The sequence below is a fragment of the Alexandromys fortis genome, unplaced genomic scaffold, assembly GCF_014885135.2.
Source record: "Alexandromys fortis isolate MF-2015 unplaced genomic scaffold, M_Fortis_MF-2015_v1.1 scaffold_45, whole genome shotgun sequence".
NCBI lineage: Eukaryota > Metazoa > Chordata > Mammalia > Rodentia > Cricetidae > Alexandromys > Alexandromys fortis.
Genome location: NW_026067926.1, coordinates 2,735,773 through 2,754,734, shown reverse-complemented (window position 1 = coordinate 2,754,734; position 18,962 = coordinate 2,735,773). Strand labels below are relative to the sequence as shown.

Here is an 18,962-nt window from a genome sequence, read left to right as displayed (position 1 = left end):
ATATGACTCTGGCTATCCTGAAACTTGCTATCCAGACCAAATTGGTGTCAAAATCACAGAGCTCTCCCAGTCTCTGTCACCCTAGTGCCGGAATTAGAGGTATACACCACCATGCCAAGCTTCTAGACACTTCTTAATCAGTCACATTGATAATCAAGACAGCAGAGTGAGTCTTTCTGTTCCCTAATTTCTAGTATGCCAACAATAGCTGACCTAACGTGTGTCGTAATCTCTGCAGGAAAAAAAGAAAAAGATTTGGAGGTCATGGTATAGCTCTGTGGTAGAATACTCGCCAAGTACATACCAAGCTCTAAGTTCCATTTCTGTATCACCCCCCTCCCCCCCCCAAAAGGACTTGTTCAGTGACCATCTTTCTTCCTCCAGAGGACCATCACCCTCCCAAGTCCAACTCCACACTATGTGTGTGTTCACTAATCCCTCATCGACATCTCCAGCTTCATATATCTGACAAGCCCTCCTCCCTAGCAGGTTCCCTGCTGCTCCAGATGCTACCAGCCTCACCAGAATCCACGCTATGCCTTTGCGAGTCATTCTCTGTCCCTTCTCTCACGCTTCATAGTCTACAGCTTCGCTTCTCCTGTCCATTGTCAGGCTCCTGCTCAAATGCCACCTGCTCTTCAGAGCGAGGCACTTGTCTCTCTCCTCTCCTTTGTTCCCGAGCTGTCTCCTGTGCACCTCTGGTAGGGTCCTTGCTGTTTTATGCTCGAATTGCATTTACATGTCAGTCTCTCCAGCTACTGGTGAAAAATTCAATGTCAGGGACATGTAGCTTGTTAATTTTGCCATCCTTGTGAGTTAGTGTCAAGATTAAGTGGTAGTGGAATGGGTTATTTCAAGGGGAGAATGAGTGCATTCTGGGTTCTACGGTGCTTGCTATGAGTAGACAATGTCTTTTTAAACTGTCTGGCCTGCCCAGGATTGAGCATCAGAATCCGTCATTTCCCAACAGACAACCCTTGCAGGAAGAGCTCAGCTGTGGGATCTCCTGGCCATAAGCCATTGCCTCCCCTTCTTGCTATAGCCACACATTCCTATTTGAAAACTGAAAAATGGCTGTTGCCTCTGAGGCTTCATAGAATGCATGTTTTCTTTTCCCTTTCTCTCAGGGCTAAGCAACATCATCGGCATCATAGTTTATATCTCCGCCAATGCTGGAGACCCTGGGCAAAGGGACTCTAAAAAGGGCTACTCCTACGGCTGGTCCTTTTATTTTGGAGCCTTCTCTTTCATCATTGCGGAAATTGTGGGTGTGGTCGCTGTGCACATCTACATTGAGAAGCATCAGCAGTTGCGTGCCAGGTCCCATTCGGAGCTCCTGAAGAAGTCTACGTTTGCCCGCCTACCACCCTACAGGTATAGATTCCGAAGACGGTCAAGTTCTCGCTCCACTGAGCCTAGATCCCGAGACCTGTCTCCCATCAGCAAAGGCTTCCACACCATGCCTTCCACTGACATCTCCATGTTCACCCTCTCCCGGGACCCCTCTAAGCTTACCATGGGGACCCTCCTCAACTCTGACCGGGACCATGCTTTTCTACAGTTCCACAATTCCACACCCAAAGAGTTCAAAGAGTCGTTGCATAACAATCCAGCCAACAGACGTACTACGCCTGTCTGAGCTGACCTCTGACCTCTGTCCCGCCGCCCAGCACAGCCTTGGGGGAAGTGTACACAGATGTCTCTAAGGTTGCATGGCATGGTCCTCGTGATGGTATCACTTCTTACCGAGAACGAAACCAAATGGACTCAACTCCCTCCCACACTGGTCCCTCATGCCCAGACCTTAACCCATCCACTTCCTCTAACTTTTCTCGCTCGTCCCTTAATGTTACCCCTCTCTGTGTATCTGTGCCAGGTGTTTCCTTTTCTTTTATTTTCTTTTTTCCTTCTTTGCTGGAAGGACCACAACATTCTTCCCTCCTTGGGAAAGGACTTTACTAAAAGTCAAAGGTGCGGTCATAGCAGTGGGGGGGGATCTCCAAAGCCCCATCAGTTGTATGCATAGCTGTCCCCATTGTCCACCCACACAAGCTCTCGGGAAACCCACCACACAGGTGGCCCTGAGAAAGGCATTCACCTTTAAGTGTTAGAAAAACATGACCAGAAATCAAAGACGTCCGTGCCCTGAAGCAGTTAATGTAATAAGCACTTGTGTTATTAAAGGTTCTTGCCTTGTAACCAACGGAGCTGGGGGTGTCTTGTCTTGGTTTGTTTTCTGGCTATTTCCTACACACATTTGTTCTCCTAGCACCGGCATGGCTCGTGTCTCTCTTAGAAACCACACTTTTCTGGTCCTCTCTCTAGTCATCAGTAATGATCCCCGCCCCCTTTCACTCAAGGCCAGTGAGATCTTCTCTGTAGACTTTTCTTGCCACTGGATTCCCGAGAGGCTTCTTGGAAGAGCGTGAAGATCTAACTCTGACCTTCAGACGTAGTCTCCTCACCTGAAGCAGAATTCCAAAGCTTAGATAACATCTGTACGTGTAATCATTGGTGATTATAAAGAATGCATGCATGCATTTGTGTATCATTTTGAAACAGGGGCTCATGTCGTCCACGCTGGACAAATTTGCTGTGCAACTGAGGATGACTTTGAACTTCCTGATCCTCTTGCCTCTACCTCCTAAGTTCTGAGGCGACAGGCATGCACTGCCACCCCTAGGTTATGTGGTGCCTAGAATTGTGTATTCTAGCTAGGATGCCATCAAGATCCCCAGTCCAGTGTCAGGAGCTGTGGCAGTATACAGCAGGTGACAGCTAGTGTCCAGAAGTCAACCCACCAGAGGAATAGTTCTCTGATGGAGGAGAATGCCATTCAAGCAAGGCCTACAGGACTGCAAACTCTGGAAACTGTTGCGTCTGTCTATGATGTCACATGGGCAAGAGCAGCTCTGGTGTCTCCCCAGAACCTGCACTGTAGTGTGTAATCTCATGATTACATCTCAATCTCACAGGCACATATATCCATGGGTGGTCAGGAAATTGATATTTCATTAATATGTGTAATTTTTATATATAGGAAATATACTAGGATGTGCTTCATAACTAGACCTATTGTCTCATATGGACTGTAAGACGCTAAAAAGCATACTTTTGTTCCTTTAACTCAGACTAATATAGAAAACAACAGTTTCTCCCCCGTCTAAGACAAACTACACACAATTAGCTCATTTTTACCTCAGAGCAAGTTCAATTAGACTGAATGTTCCTATTAATAGATCCTAAGTTAAACCCTTTACAGATACGCACATGGACAAAATCACGGGTGTCTCACCTCGAACCCTGGGTGTAGCCCTGAGAGCTGGTCTCATGGTTACAGTAGTCTAGGAATCAGATAGATAGATCGATAGAGATAGATAGATAGATAGATAGATAGATAGATAGATAGATAGATAGATAGTTTTTTTATATTATTTTATAATGGATTCCAGGTAGGAAGAGAATTGTATTAGCGGTCAGCTTGTACTGTCATAACACAGCGCCTTGACCAGGCAGCTTAAACAGCAGACATTTATTCGCATAGCGCTAGATCAGGGGTTTTCAACCTGTGGGTCGTGCCTCCTAGGAGTGGAGTGACCTTTTCACAGGGGCTAAGACCAACCTGCAGACCATATCAGATATTGGCATCATCATTCACAATAGTAGCAAAAATTACAGTTATGAAGTAGCAACAAAAATAAGTTTATGGCTGGGGGTCACCACAACATGAGGAACCTATTAAAGGGTCCCAGCGCTAGGAAGGCTGAGATCCCCTGCTCTAGAGGCTGAGACATCCAAGGTCAAGGTGCCTGTATATTTGGCTCCAGAACCTACATCCTAGCTTGCAGACAGCTACCTTCTTGCTGTGTCCTCATGCAGCAGGGGTAAAACATGTCTCTTTTATTCTAATAAATTACTAATGTCATCATGGACTAGGTGGGGCATACAAGGATCTTCCCAAGGTTTCACCTTCATATACCGTCACTCTGGGATTCGAGGCTTCAGTGTATGCATCTGAAGGGCCCATGCCATTCCACACCATCCATAGAAAGCATTATAAAAGCCAGCAGAAGTGGTTCTATATGAAGGGAGGAAAGAGCGTCCTTATGCTGGCTCTGGGAACTTTAAGAGAAGACAGTGAGGGCACAGCTAAATGGCTACTGAATTGTTTAAAGCATGACAGGCGTGTCACCTCTACCAATAGTGGTACCATAGAGTATTTTTGGCACATCTCCAGGGCTCCACAGTTCTACAGAACTTACTCACCTAGATTCAGCCCCACTAGGAGGCAGAGTCATTGTCCTAAGCGCTCACACTTCCACACCCAGTTTGCTTTGTTTAATGTTTGGCAGCTGCTGTATGCAGTATGCAGCTGACATACACCACCAATTATCTTTTTCATCATCAAAATAGTCTCATGTTCTAGAAATCACTTTCTCCCTTTGAGTATATGAGGAAATAGAGATGCGGGGCGTGGTACGGCTTCTTAGGCACTAATAAGAAAAGTCACATCCGTATCCAGCCTCTGCTTCCTACATGACGCAGAATCCCCTACTCCGCCAGCATCTTCTAAACCTCAGCCATCTGAGTACTAGTTTTATGAGATGTGGTTCCTATCCCCATAACACAGCCACAGTTACATGCCTAATTTTCTTTCTCTAAATAGACTCAGTTTCTCTTTCCATACTAATATTTTGGGAACAATTCTATACAGTTTATCTGCTAGAAAGAGGAAAGTGGAATTAATTCAAATCAGCAAATGGTAACAGATAGAAATAAAATAGTCATGCTGCCTTCTAACTGTTGCTGCCCCTGCAGCTGCCCTTCATCAAACGTGTATCGCCAAGGTATTGGGAGTGGTAAGGAGAGGCTAGCTCAGGAAGCTGCCTCTTTCCTTGCCCTAATCAGCAGGAATGGAAAGAGGAAGAGGAACAGGTCTCCCTTGGTGATGTGATGCCGAGCCCTCCCTCCACATGCAGCTGTAGACAGATCCTTGGGAGGACAGAGAAGTTAGGTGACAGACACTGTGAGGAGGGGACAGCTGATTCAGGCCATTGTAGGAACCAGGAGTTAGCCAAGACTGGCGAGTCTGGGTCAGTGGTTCACAAGCTGAAGGCTGGCCCTGAGCATCAATGTAAAACAATTATACAAAAGCCAGCACTGGAGGCACCTTACTCCCGGAAGGACCCTTTGAACCATCCAGGCTTCTCCCTGCAGAGGTTTGGCACCAGGAACCTCAGGAGATCTTTCCTGAAGTCTGCTCGGCTGACCAGCATCAAGTGCACACTAATATCATCCCCAGGTTGTAGTTGGGATCCTGGTCAACGCTTATCATCAAAATCCCCATGAGAAGAGTTGAGGACATGGTTGAGCCAGTAAAGTGGTTGCTGTTCACCAGAGTTCAATCTCCAGAACCCAAGTTAAAACTCCACATGCAGTGGTCCTCACCTACAAGGTCAGAAGACAGGATTCCTGGAGTTCACTAGCCAGTCAGCCTAGCCAATTGGCAAGCCCCAGGCCAATGAGAAACCCTGCCTCAAAAAGACAAGGTAGATGACTCCTGAGAAACAACATCAGAGGTTATTCTCTGTCTTCTACATGTATACACACACATGTGCATGAACACCCCCACACATGTACACACACACATATGACCTCACACAACTTTCCCTTCACCAATCCTCCACCTTCCATTATAAGCACCATGCTACAAGCATCCCTTGTTTTGTCCAGTTGAGTCTGAACCTTTGAGACTGTTACTATTAAACCACTGGATAGAGTTGAAACTTAAAAGTACATAGCAATGTAGAAGGATGACCCATGCCTGTTTGACCCCACAACCAATGCAGTAGCTATCACAGAGTTTTCCCAGTTACTCCATCTCCTCTAAACTAAGCCTGGCTCTTTCCCCCAACTCATTGTTTCTAGACCAGTAACATTCTTCTCCCACCCTCAAAACCAGAACCCTGGGCTTTTTGTCTTTTTTTTTTTTTCAAGACAGGATTTTTCTGTGTAGTCCTGGCTGTCCTGGCATTCTTTGTAGACTTGGCTGGCCTCGAACTCAGAGATCCTCCTGACTCTGCCTCAGAGTGCTGGGATTAAAGGTGTGTTCCACCACCGCCTGGCTCTTGTCCATTTTTTAGTGTGCGGTCCTCTCCCCCTGCCTTGAGAACAGATGTTTTGCCCTTTCTAGAGGGGACTCTTGCACATCCTGGTATTTAAACACCACACTGTGCAGCTGTGCCTGAACCCACAAGGTTCTGAGCTGAATCCCCAGTCACTGTACAACCAATTAATCAACTGACCAATCAATAAAGTAAAAACAGCACTCAAATGGGTTTGGTAGGGGGATTGAGTTCATAGTCATGAGTCATTTGGAAAAGAAATTGAAGTATCACACCATCCATGTAAACACAAGCAATTCTTCAAGTGTGAGCATCATCCATAGAACACACAGCCATTCTTCAAGTGTGAGCACCACCCATGTAAACATAAGCAATTCTTCAAGTGTCAGCACCATCCATATAAACACAGCCATTCTTCAAGTGTGAGCATCATCTATATAAACACAGCCATTCTTCGAGTGTGAACACCACCCATACAAACACAGCCATTCTTCAAGTGTGAGCACCACCCATATAAACAGAAGCCATTCTTCAAGTGTGATGTCACACACCTCCAATCTCAGCAAGGGGTAGGTGGAAGCAGGGGATTGTGAGTCTGAGATAATCTTGGGCTATACAACAAGATCCTGTTTCAAAAAAATAACAAAACGCAATGTTTTACTATTTCATATTGTTCTCAAGATTATACTTTTCCACTAGGGTCCTCCTCTTCATATCCGCTCACAGCAGTCTGCTCAGGCCACTATGTCATGGTACCCTGGCTACATCACACTGATTCCCAGTTCTTTGCCTTATTAAAAAATCTTAGACCTACTTGCAATGTTTTCACTTCCCCGTCCCCAAACCTCTCCCTCCAAGCCAAGATCAAGGCCCATGCTTCCTGTGCAGTCTTTACCACAGTGAGCCCTGGCATACATAGTCTCTGCTTCTTGGCGTGCATTCCTTCATACAGCCATTAGTTATTATTTAATTTATTTTTATTCATTTTAAGTGGTTCCCTATTCCATAAAAGGAATGTGGGCTGTGTCATGGCATGAATGTGGATAGCAGGGAACAATCTGCAGGACTTAATTTGCTCCTTCTACAATGTGGGTTCCAGGGACAGAACTCGGGTCATCTTAACAGCAAATGTCTTTATCTGCTGAGCTGTTTTACAATTCAGCACTTACCAAGCAACTACCACCAGCCACACACACATTTTAATCCAAGATACATCAGAAACTCCAACACGTATTATCTATTTTCAGAACTTTGGTCAGAGATGTTTTCAGGGAAATATCGCTTTCCTCAATCATCCCTGGATCCAGCTGGTTCAGGGCAGCCACGTTCACAATAGTTACGACCTCCCTCCTTAAAGCACTCTCTGTCTGGTGAGGGGGGCGGTGTTCAGAGAGCATAGCAATCCTATATTGTTTAAAATGGTTTCCTGCTCCATTAAAGGACTACATACCAAACCAAGTGCAGAGGGATATAAACAAGGTCTCCCAAGTAAGGTGGTGGTCAAGAAAAGAAATTAATACTAGGATCAGACCTAAAAGCTAGTATAGTGATATTTTGTTTGTGTTTTAACAAATAAAGCTTGCCTAAAGATCAGACAAGCAAGCCGGGTAGTGGTGGCGCACGCCTTTAATCCTACACTAGGGAGGCTGAGGTAGGTGGATCTCTGTGAATTTGAGGCCAACCTGGTCTACAAAAGCTAGTTCCAAGACAAGCACCAAAACTACAGCCAGCCACTAGAGGGTTGTTTTACCTCTACCAATACCCAGACCGAAGGAACGATACTGTCCTCAGACTGCATCTCCTGACTGCATCTGCCTCCACCAAACCTCAGACTGCACTGAGCTCCTGTCTCCTCCTGTCTTATATTCCTCTCTCTGCCCAGCCATATCCCTTCCTGTCTCCACCTCCCTAGTGTTGGGATTAAAGGTATAGGATCCCAAGTGCTAGGATCACCTTTGTGTGAACTGTTTCTCTTTTAGACAGATTTCAATCCTCTACAGCCCAAGGTGGCCTTGAACTAGCAGAGAGATCCCTGGGATTAAAGGTGTGTGCCACCACTCCCTGGGCTCTAGTAGCTTAGCGCTGCACTTTGTTCTGCAGGCAAGCTTTATTTGTTAAAACACAAACAAAATAACACTAAAAGCTAGTTATCCAAATAAAAGTGTGTAAGGGGTAGCAATGTGGTATGTACAAACATCCTGAAACCAGAGGCTTACAGGGGATAAAAAATAAAATAAAATCCAGAAAGCCTGATGAACAGACTAGGAAGAAGAGCGGCATCAAGTGAAGCCAGCAATGGAAGCTGGGTCCAGAGGACGAAGTTTGTAGGTAGTCTGGAGGGCGCGAGTTCGTAGGCATAGTGAGGACTTTGGCTTTAGACCTTGAGAGAATTCATTTAATCAGAGGCCATTTGAGAGTTTATGATCCGTCGTAAGATTCCCAACACCCATATAAATGCCAGGCATAGTGATATATGTCTTTAACTCCAGTACCACGGGGACAGAGGTAGGCAAAGCCTGCAGGCTTAGTGACTACTAACAAGTCTAACTAAAATAGCAAGCTCAGGTTCAGTTGGAGATCTTGTCTCAAAAACTCAAGAAGACAGGACCAGCAAGTTGGCTCCATGGGTAATGGAGCTTGCTCCCAAGGCTGATGGCCTGAGTTTGTTCCCTAGGACCCCCGTGATAAAAACAGAAAGCCAACTCCTACAGGCCATCCTCGGCCATCCACGCATGTGCCATGACATGCATCGCCCATACAGAACCTCCCACCCTGCTTCCCTTCTCATTATAGACATATACATGAACACATGTGCATGCATGCACAGACACACACATGCACTCCTTACTTTTTTAGGGATTTATTTATTATATATGCAGCATTCTATCTGTGTGTTTGCCTGAACACTAGAAGAGGGCCCCAGATCTCATTATAGATAATCGTGAACCACCATGTGTTTGCTGGGAATCAAACTTAGGACCTCTGGAAGAGCAGCCTGTGTTCTTAACCTCTGAACCATCTCTCCAGCCCCTTCTTTTTAGTTTTAAAAAATATAAGGTAGAAAGTGATAGAGCAGCATACCCGAAGTTGACTTTACATTGACTTCACATGTGCAAACACATGAGTAAGCAGACACACACACACACACACACACACACACACACTTTTAACCCAAGGTATTTTCAATTTAGAAGTTTGGTAAGAGATGTCCCCAGGGAAATAGTGCTTTCCTCAGTCGTCTCTTGACCCCATCACCTTCACGCTTAGCTCATAGACTGCTTGGTCACAGCAAGTGGGCATCACTGTGTTCTGAACATGCCTCTGCTCCTAGCCACAGCTGATGGCTCAGAGGACTGTGCCTGACCAAAGACCTGAGAAGTCATTCTGCAGGTGACCAGTGGCCTAGAATTTGTGGCTGCACTATAAAAGATAAGCTGGATGCACCAAGTGATCTATACTGGGAGAATAGATAGGTTAACTGAACACCCCCAGGCAACTGCTAATTGGCTATAGGGAACAGAACAGAAAGGATTTGAGGGCAGCTAAGGGGAGAGCATTAGCCATGGGCCAAGGGCAAAGCTAAAATGATTAAGAATTCTGCTGTGAAGAGAACAGCCATGTTAATCAGCCTTTCGTCCCTGTGACAGAATGCCTAAGACAGCGACGGAAGGAAGGGAAGGTGTCTCTGGGCTTCTGTAGGTGACCCCGCTGCCCCACTGCTTCAGGTCTAAGGCAGGGTAGAATGTCCTGATTATGGGAGCTCAGAGAAGCAGAGCTGTCCAGCTCAGGCATCCAGGAAGCAAGGAGGAGACTTAGGAGGGGATGAAGACAGAGTACATCTTTGCAGGCCATGTCCCCTGCTGATCTGCTTCCTCCAGCCAGGCCTCTCCTCCTACACCCCACAGCCTCCCAGTGTGCCGGTGTATTGTGAATTCACCGAGGAACTAATCATGAGGATAGACTCCTTAGGATCCAATTAGCTCTCAATTATTAGACCACCGGTTGGGAAATAATCCTTAAGGACGTGAGACTGTGCAGGAGACAGTTCTTACGAACAGCATACAACAACCTATAAAGTTTCAATTGTGCTTAAGTCAAATCCACATTCTCCTCTGAGCTGAAGGATCTCGCATCCCAAAAGTCTGCCGACCCACTCACCTATATTCCATGCAATGTGCCTATTGCAACCTGCACCCCGGTCTGTCATTTCTCGATTTTAGTCCTTGTTCAAGCTGAATGCATTTCTTGCCTTTGCAGCTGTTGCTTCCTCAACTTGAAATTTCCCCCTCTCTAAATGCCTGGCCCCTGTCTAAGCTCACTGTTCACGTCCTCGGAAAGAATTCTTCACCAAGCTCCCTAAGTTAGATGGCCCATGATTCTTTACTATAACCTATACTGTTGTTGGTGGCTCAGATTTTTGTATATGTTGCAGTGTGTGTTTTACTCACTTATTTTTTTTTTTTACAAGTTTCCTGTATGATCAGAGTCCTCGGCTTTCTTGTTTCCTACTCTGTCCCCCGTGCCTAATGCTGGCTAGGACTCAAACACGGAGAGGAGGGAGGGGGAGGGAGAAGAGTGCACTACTAGCTCTGCAGGGGAAATCAGAGCCAGCACCATGGCCTTGGTTGTTAACACTTTGCTGCCTTATCTCCTGAAGGTCTAACTATATCCTGTTCTTAGACCCCTGGGCATTTTTCTGCACTCCTTCACAGTCCCCCTGCTCCTTGAGAAAGCCTGAGTCTCTGTTTCTCACAAATGAATGAACACTGAGCAGGATTGACATTTCCAGAAGCTTCTAGAACTGAGGAACACCCAATGATAGTAAGGCAGCTAAGTCCCTCTTAGAGACATCAGGAAGCCAGGCCAGAGTGGCATCTAGTCAGAAGAACACAGCCTCGAAGCCAGCTCAGTCCACAGAGGGCTAAGACAGAGAGAGATCTAGAAACTGGAACCCAAGTGTTGGGGGTCTAAGGGTTTGGTAAACTATAAAATCAAAGTTGTCACAATGACAATGAAGAGCCCAGACCACCAAGCTAAAGCAAGCAACTCTTGAGAAATAGTCATTGCATATCAATTACTTTATTGAAAATAAAAAAGGAACTCAAGGAAGCAGTGCCAAGGATTAAAACTGTGGCGTGACATGGTCTTGGCAAGTGGTCTATACTAAGCTATATCCCCAGTCCCGCAAATCAGACTGGCTGGGCATGATGGTGTACATCTATAATCCCAGTATGCTGGAAGCTGATGCAGGGGGATCACCACACATTCAAGGCCAACCCTGGCTACATAGCAAGAGCCTGTCTCTAAAAATATCAATTAAATTAAAGGTATAAAATGACGGTGATCTGGATCAATGGGTCATTTCCTGTTTCCTATGCCTGAAGTGAAAGGTTTCTAGCAGTGCCAACACCTAACTCCTGCTCGGTCAGTTTACGTTGCTTAGGGAGACTTAGATTACCTTATTGCAAGCCAACACCAAAATCACAATAGACCTTCATTTCATGGCTCCACAAAGACCAGAACAAATGTTTCTGAGCAAGTACCCCCCTGAGTGGCTCTATTCCAGGCAGTGACTCGGGATCCACACTGACCTGTCTTGTATTTCTGACCTCCTGAGTTCTGGAATCATACCAGCAAGCACCACCCAGAAGCTAGGAAGAAAAAGGAAGAGAGGTGGTGAGAAGCCAAAGGATCTTGAACTCCCACCTTGGCCTGGAACACACATGCTTCATGACTCGTCCAATGAGAACCAGCCGTGTGGTTCTGTGTCGAGTCCAGAGGAAAGGAGTCTGAAATGCCATCCACAGGCAGAGAGCTGCTTCTGGGCAGTGACTACATCACTTAATGCATGCACATGTCCTTGGGAGGTGACTGGTCATCTCTGCTAGACAACGGAAACAAGAAAAATATACCCTCCCTGAGAACAAATAGCTAGGTGAAGATCCACAAGGCTAATTAATCCAGCACAATAAGTTCAAGCGCCGAATCTTTCCATTTTTCTACATTTTTGTTCAATGGTAATTAATATTGATTGCCAACTTGATAGGAATTAGGATCAGCTAAGAAAAAAATCCCTGGGCATGTCTATAAGAACATCTGAGGATGGGAAAGACCCACCTAAACGTGGGCAACACCGTTCCAGAAAGCCTGGACTGGATAAAAAGAAGTGGCCTGGGCCCTCTCTGTTTCCTGAAGGGGATGCCCTGTGACCATGCCCTCCTGATGCCATGCCCTTGCCTCCACCACAGACTATCCCTTCGGCTGGGAGGCAAACTCAACCCTCTCTTCCTTGCGTTGTCTTGGTTAGGTGTCTTGTCACAGCAATAGGGAAAGTAACTAAGTCACATCCCTAGGCCAGAGTTCCATCCCCTATTTATCAGGCAGCTGTGATATCCCATAATGCTACCTCTTTGTCCGATGTCTTTACGATTGGAGAAAGTTTGCCCAGAATTATTACTCTTTGAGACCTTCTGCTTCTTCTTTGTTCTTACTGGGCAAAGGGGGGGGGGGTCAAGTTTCTACCTGTAAGTCAGTCATGGGAGGAGTGACCTACTCCAAGGAACCAAGGCCAGTAATTCTTGACCTCTGCTACACTTGAGCATACTACAGTATCACCAGGAGGAAATGCTTTTCAGATACAAATGTCCTGGGCTGGACAGATGGCTATGTTGTTAGAAGGACCCAGGTCCAGTTCCCAGCACTCACATGGCAGCTCACAATGGTGTGTAACTGCAGTTCTAGGGGAGCCAATGCCTGCTTCTGGCTTCCATGAGCACCAGATATACATGTAGGGCACATATGCATGGTGCGGGAGAATTGTCTGTATTCTGTCAATCATGTTTCAAATAAACGCTGATTGGCCAGGCAGGAAATGTGGGCGGGAAAACCAGACAGGAAGTAAAAATGATGTAATGAGAACAGGAAAATTCTGGGAAGAAGGAAGTTGATTCCTCCCACTCCTGCCCAGACCACCGAAGCAGCAGGATATGATCTACCCCACTGAAAAAAGGTACTGAGCCACATGGCTAACATAGATCAGAAAATGGGTTAATCAATATGTGAGAGTTAGCCAGTGAGAGGCTAGAGTTAATGGGCCAATCAGCTTTAAAACTTATAGAGATCTTTGTGTGATTTGGGGGGGGGGGGGGCTTGCCGGCCGTGGAGTACTGGACAGGACAGAAAACATAAACAAGCCAGGCCTGTTCATGTTACATATGCAGACAAACACTCATACACATAAAATAAAAATAAATACATCTTTCAAAAATCCAAAGGTCCATCTCCACCCCAGTGATTCTTTTGTGTGTGAGAGGTGTGCCCATGTGTGTGTGTGTGGGGGGTGCATACATGCATGCACAGGGCTGTGTGTGCATATGGAGGCTGGAAATCAACAACAAGTGCCATTTCTTACACAGATAGTATGACACAGTGATCTGTAAATCACTAAACGTGCTAGGCTGGCCAGCCAGCAAGCCCCAGGGATCCACCTGTCCCTGCCTCCCCAGTGCTGAGATTACAAACGCATGCCCAGCTTTTTATGTGAGTGCCAATGACTGGACGCAGATCCTTATATGTGCGCAGCAAAGGCTTTACCCCCATCCCCCCAGCCATTTTATTATTTTTTTTAATTTATTAAAGATTTCTGTCTCTTCCCCACCTCCGCCTCCCCTTTCCCTCCCCCTCCCCAAACCAAGTCCCCCTCCCTCGTCAGCCCAAAGAGCAATCAGGGTTCTCTGCCCTGTGGGAAGTCCAAGGACCACCCTCCTCCATCCAGGTCTCGTAAGGTTACCCCAGCCATTTTAATTGACCTCAGAGTGGGGCTGGACTTCAGAAACGACCAATGGATACCTGGCCAAATTCTATTCATTCTTAATCAGCCTGTTCGGTGGGGTGTTTGTTTTTCACTTAGTGAATAGAAAAGAGAAACAGGGACAAAATGCTAATGGGTAATGACTCTGGGCCCAGGGTATAGGGAAGCTCTAACTGTTCTCATACCTCTTTTTCTGCAGCTAGAATGTATATCAAAAATAAAAGTTATCAAAAAGAGGGAAATGGGAACTTGAGCAAAATCAACAAACAAGGTTTTTTGGCTTCTCTCAAAAACTCTGGGAATCTAGGAAACCCGGCTCAGTTTTCTTGCGGAGAATTAAAAGTAGATCTGAAAAAGCCAAGCCCAGACTTCTGGGAAAGCACCCCTGAGCCAGGAGTCGGGGTACCTGTAGAGCTTGCCAGCATGCGGGTGAGTCTCACAGTCAGATCGGGTCGGATCACTCACTGAAGTCCCTTCAGTTTTGATTCATAATTTCCCCCTCTCATTCTTATCCCTAAGTATAGCCAGGATTATTTTTTGCCAAGTGCGGCACCTTGCACTTGCCCACACTGAAGCTCATCCCTGGCAACTCCTTTGCCCACTCACGCAGCCTGCTGAGATCTCCCCGTGGCTCAGCAGCAGCAGCCTGGCATTTCACTACCTGGTACAGTTAAGTGTCACCAGCAAATGTGGAGCCATCACCACTCACACCTCCGGATCTGCTAGGCAAATGTCAGCTAAGACCATTCGCAGCGCCAACACCCCAACTGTTATCAATTCATTAAGTAACTAACTTCCGCCAGCGCAGACCACAGGACTGGTTGCAAGTAGGCGAAGGCTGTGTATGAAGGCTCGTTTGTGGTAATCTGTGAGGGGGTTTGTAGATTGGGTTAACTGAAGTAGGAAGAAAATCCCACCAAGTGTGGACAGCACCTTTCCATGTTCTGAGGTCCCCAGCTTAAAAAAAAATAGAAAAAGAAAAAGAAAAAAGGAGGCAGCAAGCTAAACACCAGGAATAGGAGGAAAAAAGAGGAAAGGAGAAGGAAGAGTAGGAGAGGAGGAAGAGGGGAGGGGGAGAGGAGAGAGGGAGAGGAAGGAAGGAGGAGAGGGTAGAAGGAGGTGGAATGAAGGAAGAGGAGAGGGAGGAGAGAAGGAAGATGATGGAGAAGGAGGTAGGAAAAGGGAGGAGAGGAAGACAGGGTGGCGGTAGTGGGGGCAGAAATAGGTAACAAGAAACAGGGAGTTTTGTGTGGAAGTCCATCCTGGCTTTCCAGCAATGGCACTGTTGACACTCGGGGCCACCCTCCGAGAGCAGCCCCGTGCAAGGTAGATGTGACACACCCCCACTGGCTTCCTCTCCCCTTGTCTACCAGCTTGTGACAACCAAAAATCTCTCCAGCCATTGTCAAATGTCTCTTGGAGGAGGCAGAAGTCACTCCCAAATGAACAGCAGGGAATGAAAAGAACAAAGCCTTCGGAAAGACAGCAACCTGAGTGATTAAAGCACTCGCTCGGGACAGAAAGCTAACAAACAGGTCGAGTTTGAGTCCTGGACCTAACACTGGTTGGTAATGTGACTTAGTTTACTTAACTTCTCTCTGCCTCAGTTTCCTCACCCATAAAATGGGATGATCTGGCTATGACATGTTGTTTGGCAGGAATAAACAACCCCTGCATTAGCTTTCCATCACAGTAACAAAATACCTTGGGGGGGGGGGTCAACATAGAGAGGGGATGTTTCTCTTGACTCGGTTTCTGGAGCTTCAGTCCATGGTCACCTGGCTCCACTGTCCCTGGATGTGGGTGAAACAGACCATGACTGGGAGAGCAAGTCTGCTCACCTCACAATGGTGAAGAAGCAGCGGTGGGGCTGGGATGCAAAGCCACATCCACAGCGACCACTTCCTCTCGAGGCTCCACCCCCTAACATTTTTCCAGGCTCCTCCCCACAGCCCATCAAGCTAGGATTCCATCAGGTCAACCCACCGAAGATGTTAAGGTTCCTCTAAAGGCCCCCACCACTGAATACTGCTTCGCTGGGGACCACACCTTCAACACGTAAGCCCATGAAGGTTATTTCCAACCCCAGTCATAACAACCTAAGATCACCAGTGAACAACACATACTGCGCACCCAACGAGAGCAGCTGGGCTGTGCTCTGGTGGCCCATTCCAGGAGGCCACAGCTGAGAGAAGCTACCATCTGCACAGAGCTCAGCAAGATGATAGGCTCTGGCCTGTTTCTACCTGTGATTCTTGAGCAAAACAAATCACAGGGCCATACCAAATGGGAAGTCTAAAGCAACATGAAACCCACCCACCGCAGGCCTGGGAAGGGGAGGAGAGGAAATACTAACGAGAAGACAGCAGGGTTTCCTGACCCATAGAGTAGTGCTGACTTCCTTGTGTGTCTGTGGGAAAGAGTACAAGAATCAATGAACACAAGTTCTCCAAACAGCACACATTAATTCCCCAATAAGTAAGTATGTTATGAGCACAGTTAGGGTCGAGTTTTTTGTCTCAACATATGTGTCGTTCACTTGTGGCTACGACAAAACAAACTTAACGAAAGAAGGGCTCACTTTGGTTCAGTTCAAGCATCTTAGACAGTCCATCAAGGTGAGTCAAGGCAGGGTGGCAGGGGCGTGAGGATTTTGGTCACCTTATACATATTAGGAAGCCGAGAGATGAATGCTGCTATTAGTTTGCCATCTTGCTTCTTTAGAAAGCCCTGCCCTTAGAATGATGTTGCCTGATCTTCCCACCTCAATTAATCTTCTCTAGAAATTCCCCCAGAGACATACTAAGAGGTTTGTTTCCATAGCGATCTACATTCCATCAAATTGTCAGCCTAGAAGAACCATCGCAACTTGGCTGACCTATAGGACCGAATGAGTCACACAAACTCTTATCTAGATGTTGCTGTGAAGGAATGTCACAGGTGTGACTAATTCTAACGTTGGCTTTAAATACAAGGGATTATGCTCAATGACCTGCTGCAGTCAGTTGAAGGGCTTCGAAAGCTGAATTGAGGCATCTCTGGGAAAATTGATTCTACCTGTGAGCAGAAACACTGATTCCGTCAAGCTTCCCTGCTACCCTTCCTAGTAGCCTGCCTTGTAGATTTCAGACTTACCCCGCCAGCCCCCACGACCATATAAACCAGTTCTTTGCAACACATCCTTCCATGGCTTTACTGTTCTGTAGCCTTTTCCCTCCCCTCCTGCCCCTACAGTCATAAATCTTGTCTAACCCTCTGGTCTCAACCCCAAGATCCCCTGATAAAAGTTTGCTGATTTGCCCCCAGTCCTCTCCTCTGTGTCTTCCTCCCTTTGGCTCCATCTCACCTCCATGTCACAGCAGCTGCTTATCCTGAGGGTGTAGGACCTTTAACTATATGACCACGACTGCTTTATTACAACAAGCTCAGCCCCTGTTGCCGTAGCCCCATCGTTCTAGCTTTAAGAACAGATCCCTTATCCACACAGTGGTTTTCTGTACCTTGATCTACTCCCATGCCGAACGGGATCAGAGGCCGCCCCAAATACGCTGCTTTGGCATGTTGATTACTTTGGGCTGAAGACAATTGAGACACAGCAGAGGTAGGAAGAATTTTCTGCTCTCTCTCTCTCTGCATAAATCCCTGGGTGTCCCTCCCCATTTCTCCTGTCCCAGGATGAAGAGCTGCTTCATATCTGGGGATGTCACCAACTTGAACCTGCACACACAAGCTTCGCTGAAACAACACTTACCCTTCATTAGGCACCATCCACGTGTTTACCTTCCCACAGTTCACCTCTGAGAAGTCCAACCTCTTTCCGTTGTCTATTTATTAAAATAGTACAAACTCTCAGGCCTATGTCTTTGTGTTTCTATATACTTTTCTATGAGACCCCTGTGTGTAGGTATAAAATTAAAATACTAATAGCAAGTAAAAACTGCATGCTGCCTCTTTTCTGTTCATCTGCCTTTTATCAACTAATTTTGGAAGATAGGTGTTGAATATAAGAAGGTAGGGGGACTTTATTCCTGGATATTACAGAACAGAAATACCAGTAGAATCCATCTCAGGGGCATGAGGTGGACTGAGTCTCCGAGTCTTGTTTAGGCTAGACGCTGACTCTTGGGCCTGCAGCTGCCTTCTTTGCTCCCTTAAACTCTGAGTCGCTCTTTGTGAATCCAGATGTGTTACTCATTTAAGGGGTGTCATTTAAAGACTGGCAACACAAGGTTTGTTAGCCCTAAATAGAGTTTCTCTGCTCCATTTAAAGCATAAGATGTTGAGTGTAACCCAGGGATGTTCAGGGTTTATGGAGCCACAAATCTAGCAGATGAGTCATGATGGGATGGAAGCTACCCTCGCCTCCAAAGGAGAGAGAAGCCATTCTATGAGAGCAATGGAAGCTACCCCATAGGAGGACAACATCATCTCTTAATGAGAGCCCACCTGCCTATTCTAGCAGTGACGCCTTCTCTGGAGCCAGTGAGGTCTAACGGAAGAAAACCTAAGCTAGCCATCAATCCAGCCACGTTTGGTCAGCCAGACCACGAGCTCACTAATGCAGAACCGTGCAAGCTTCTTGCTCTCTCCTGCTTGTGTCACTTCCCTGTGTAGTGCTGAAGCTCCTGTCAAGACTCCAAAGAGCTGAGGCTGATGGTGCCCCTGTCCTCCGTGTGGTCCTCTAGAACAAACCCTTTGCCTATTTCACCATCACTTTCTCCCCTTGGTTTTTAGGATCAGGTGTCCTTACCTAGTCTGTTGGGACCCATCAACCTTCCACATATATCTTCGAACAAGGGCAACCTGAATACATGAGGCTTAAACAAGACAAACCTGTGAGGGACCTTACGTATCATTGCTCACCACACTAAATAGATAAGAACATGTTAGAGTCTCAAAGCCTAATCCTACCCACTAGCCACATAGAATCTTTTCCCTTAAGGCTCCCAGGGAAATTTGAAGAAGAGAGAACCAATGAGTCACAGAAGCATAGTGCTATTAAACACGAAGGCTCCATTTTACTGTGT

The 18,962-nt window shown here is 46.5% G+C and overlaps 1 protein-coding gene across 1 annotated transcript in view; it reads left to right on the top strand.

The window, feature by feature from the left end:
* The window catches only part of Cacng3 (calcium voltage-gated channel auxiliary subunit gamma 3), a 96,810-nt gene extending 95,060 nt beyond the window's left edge, over positions 1–1,750 (top strand). The window contains exon 4 of the mRNA XM_050143327.1: positions 1,128–1,750. Within this exon, the coding sequence (XP_049999284.1) occupies positions 1,128–1,639 (512 nt within the window). The 3' untranslated portion in view covers positions 1,640–1,750. The remainder of the gene's footprint in view (positions 1–1,127) is intronic.
* Positions 1,751–18,962: the final 17,212 nt, after the last annotated feature.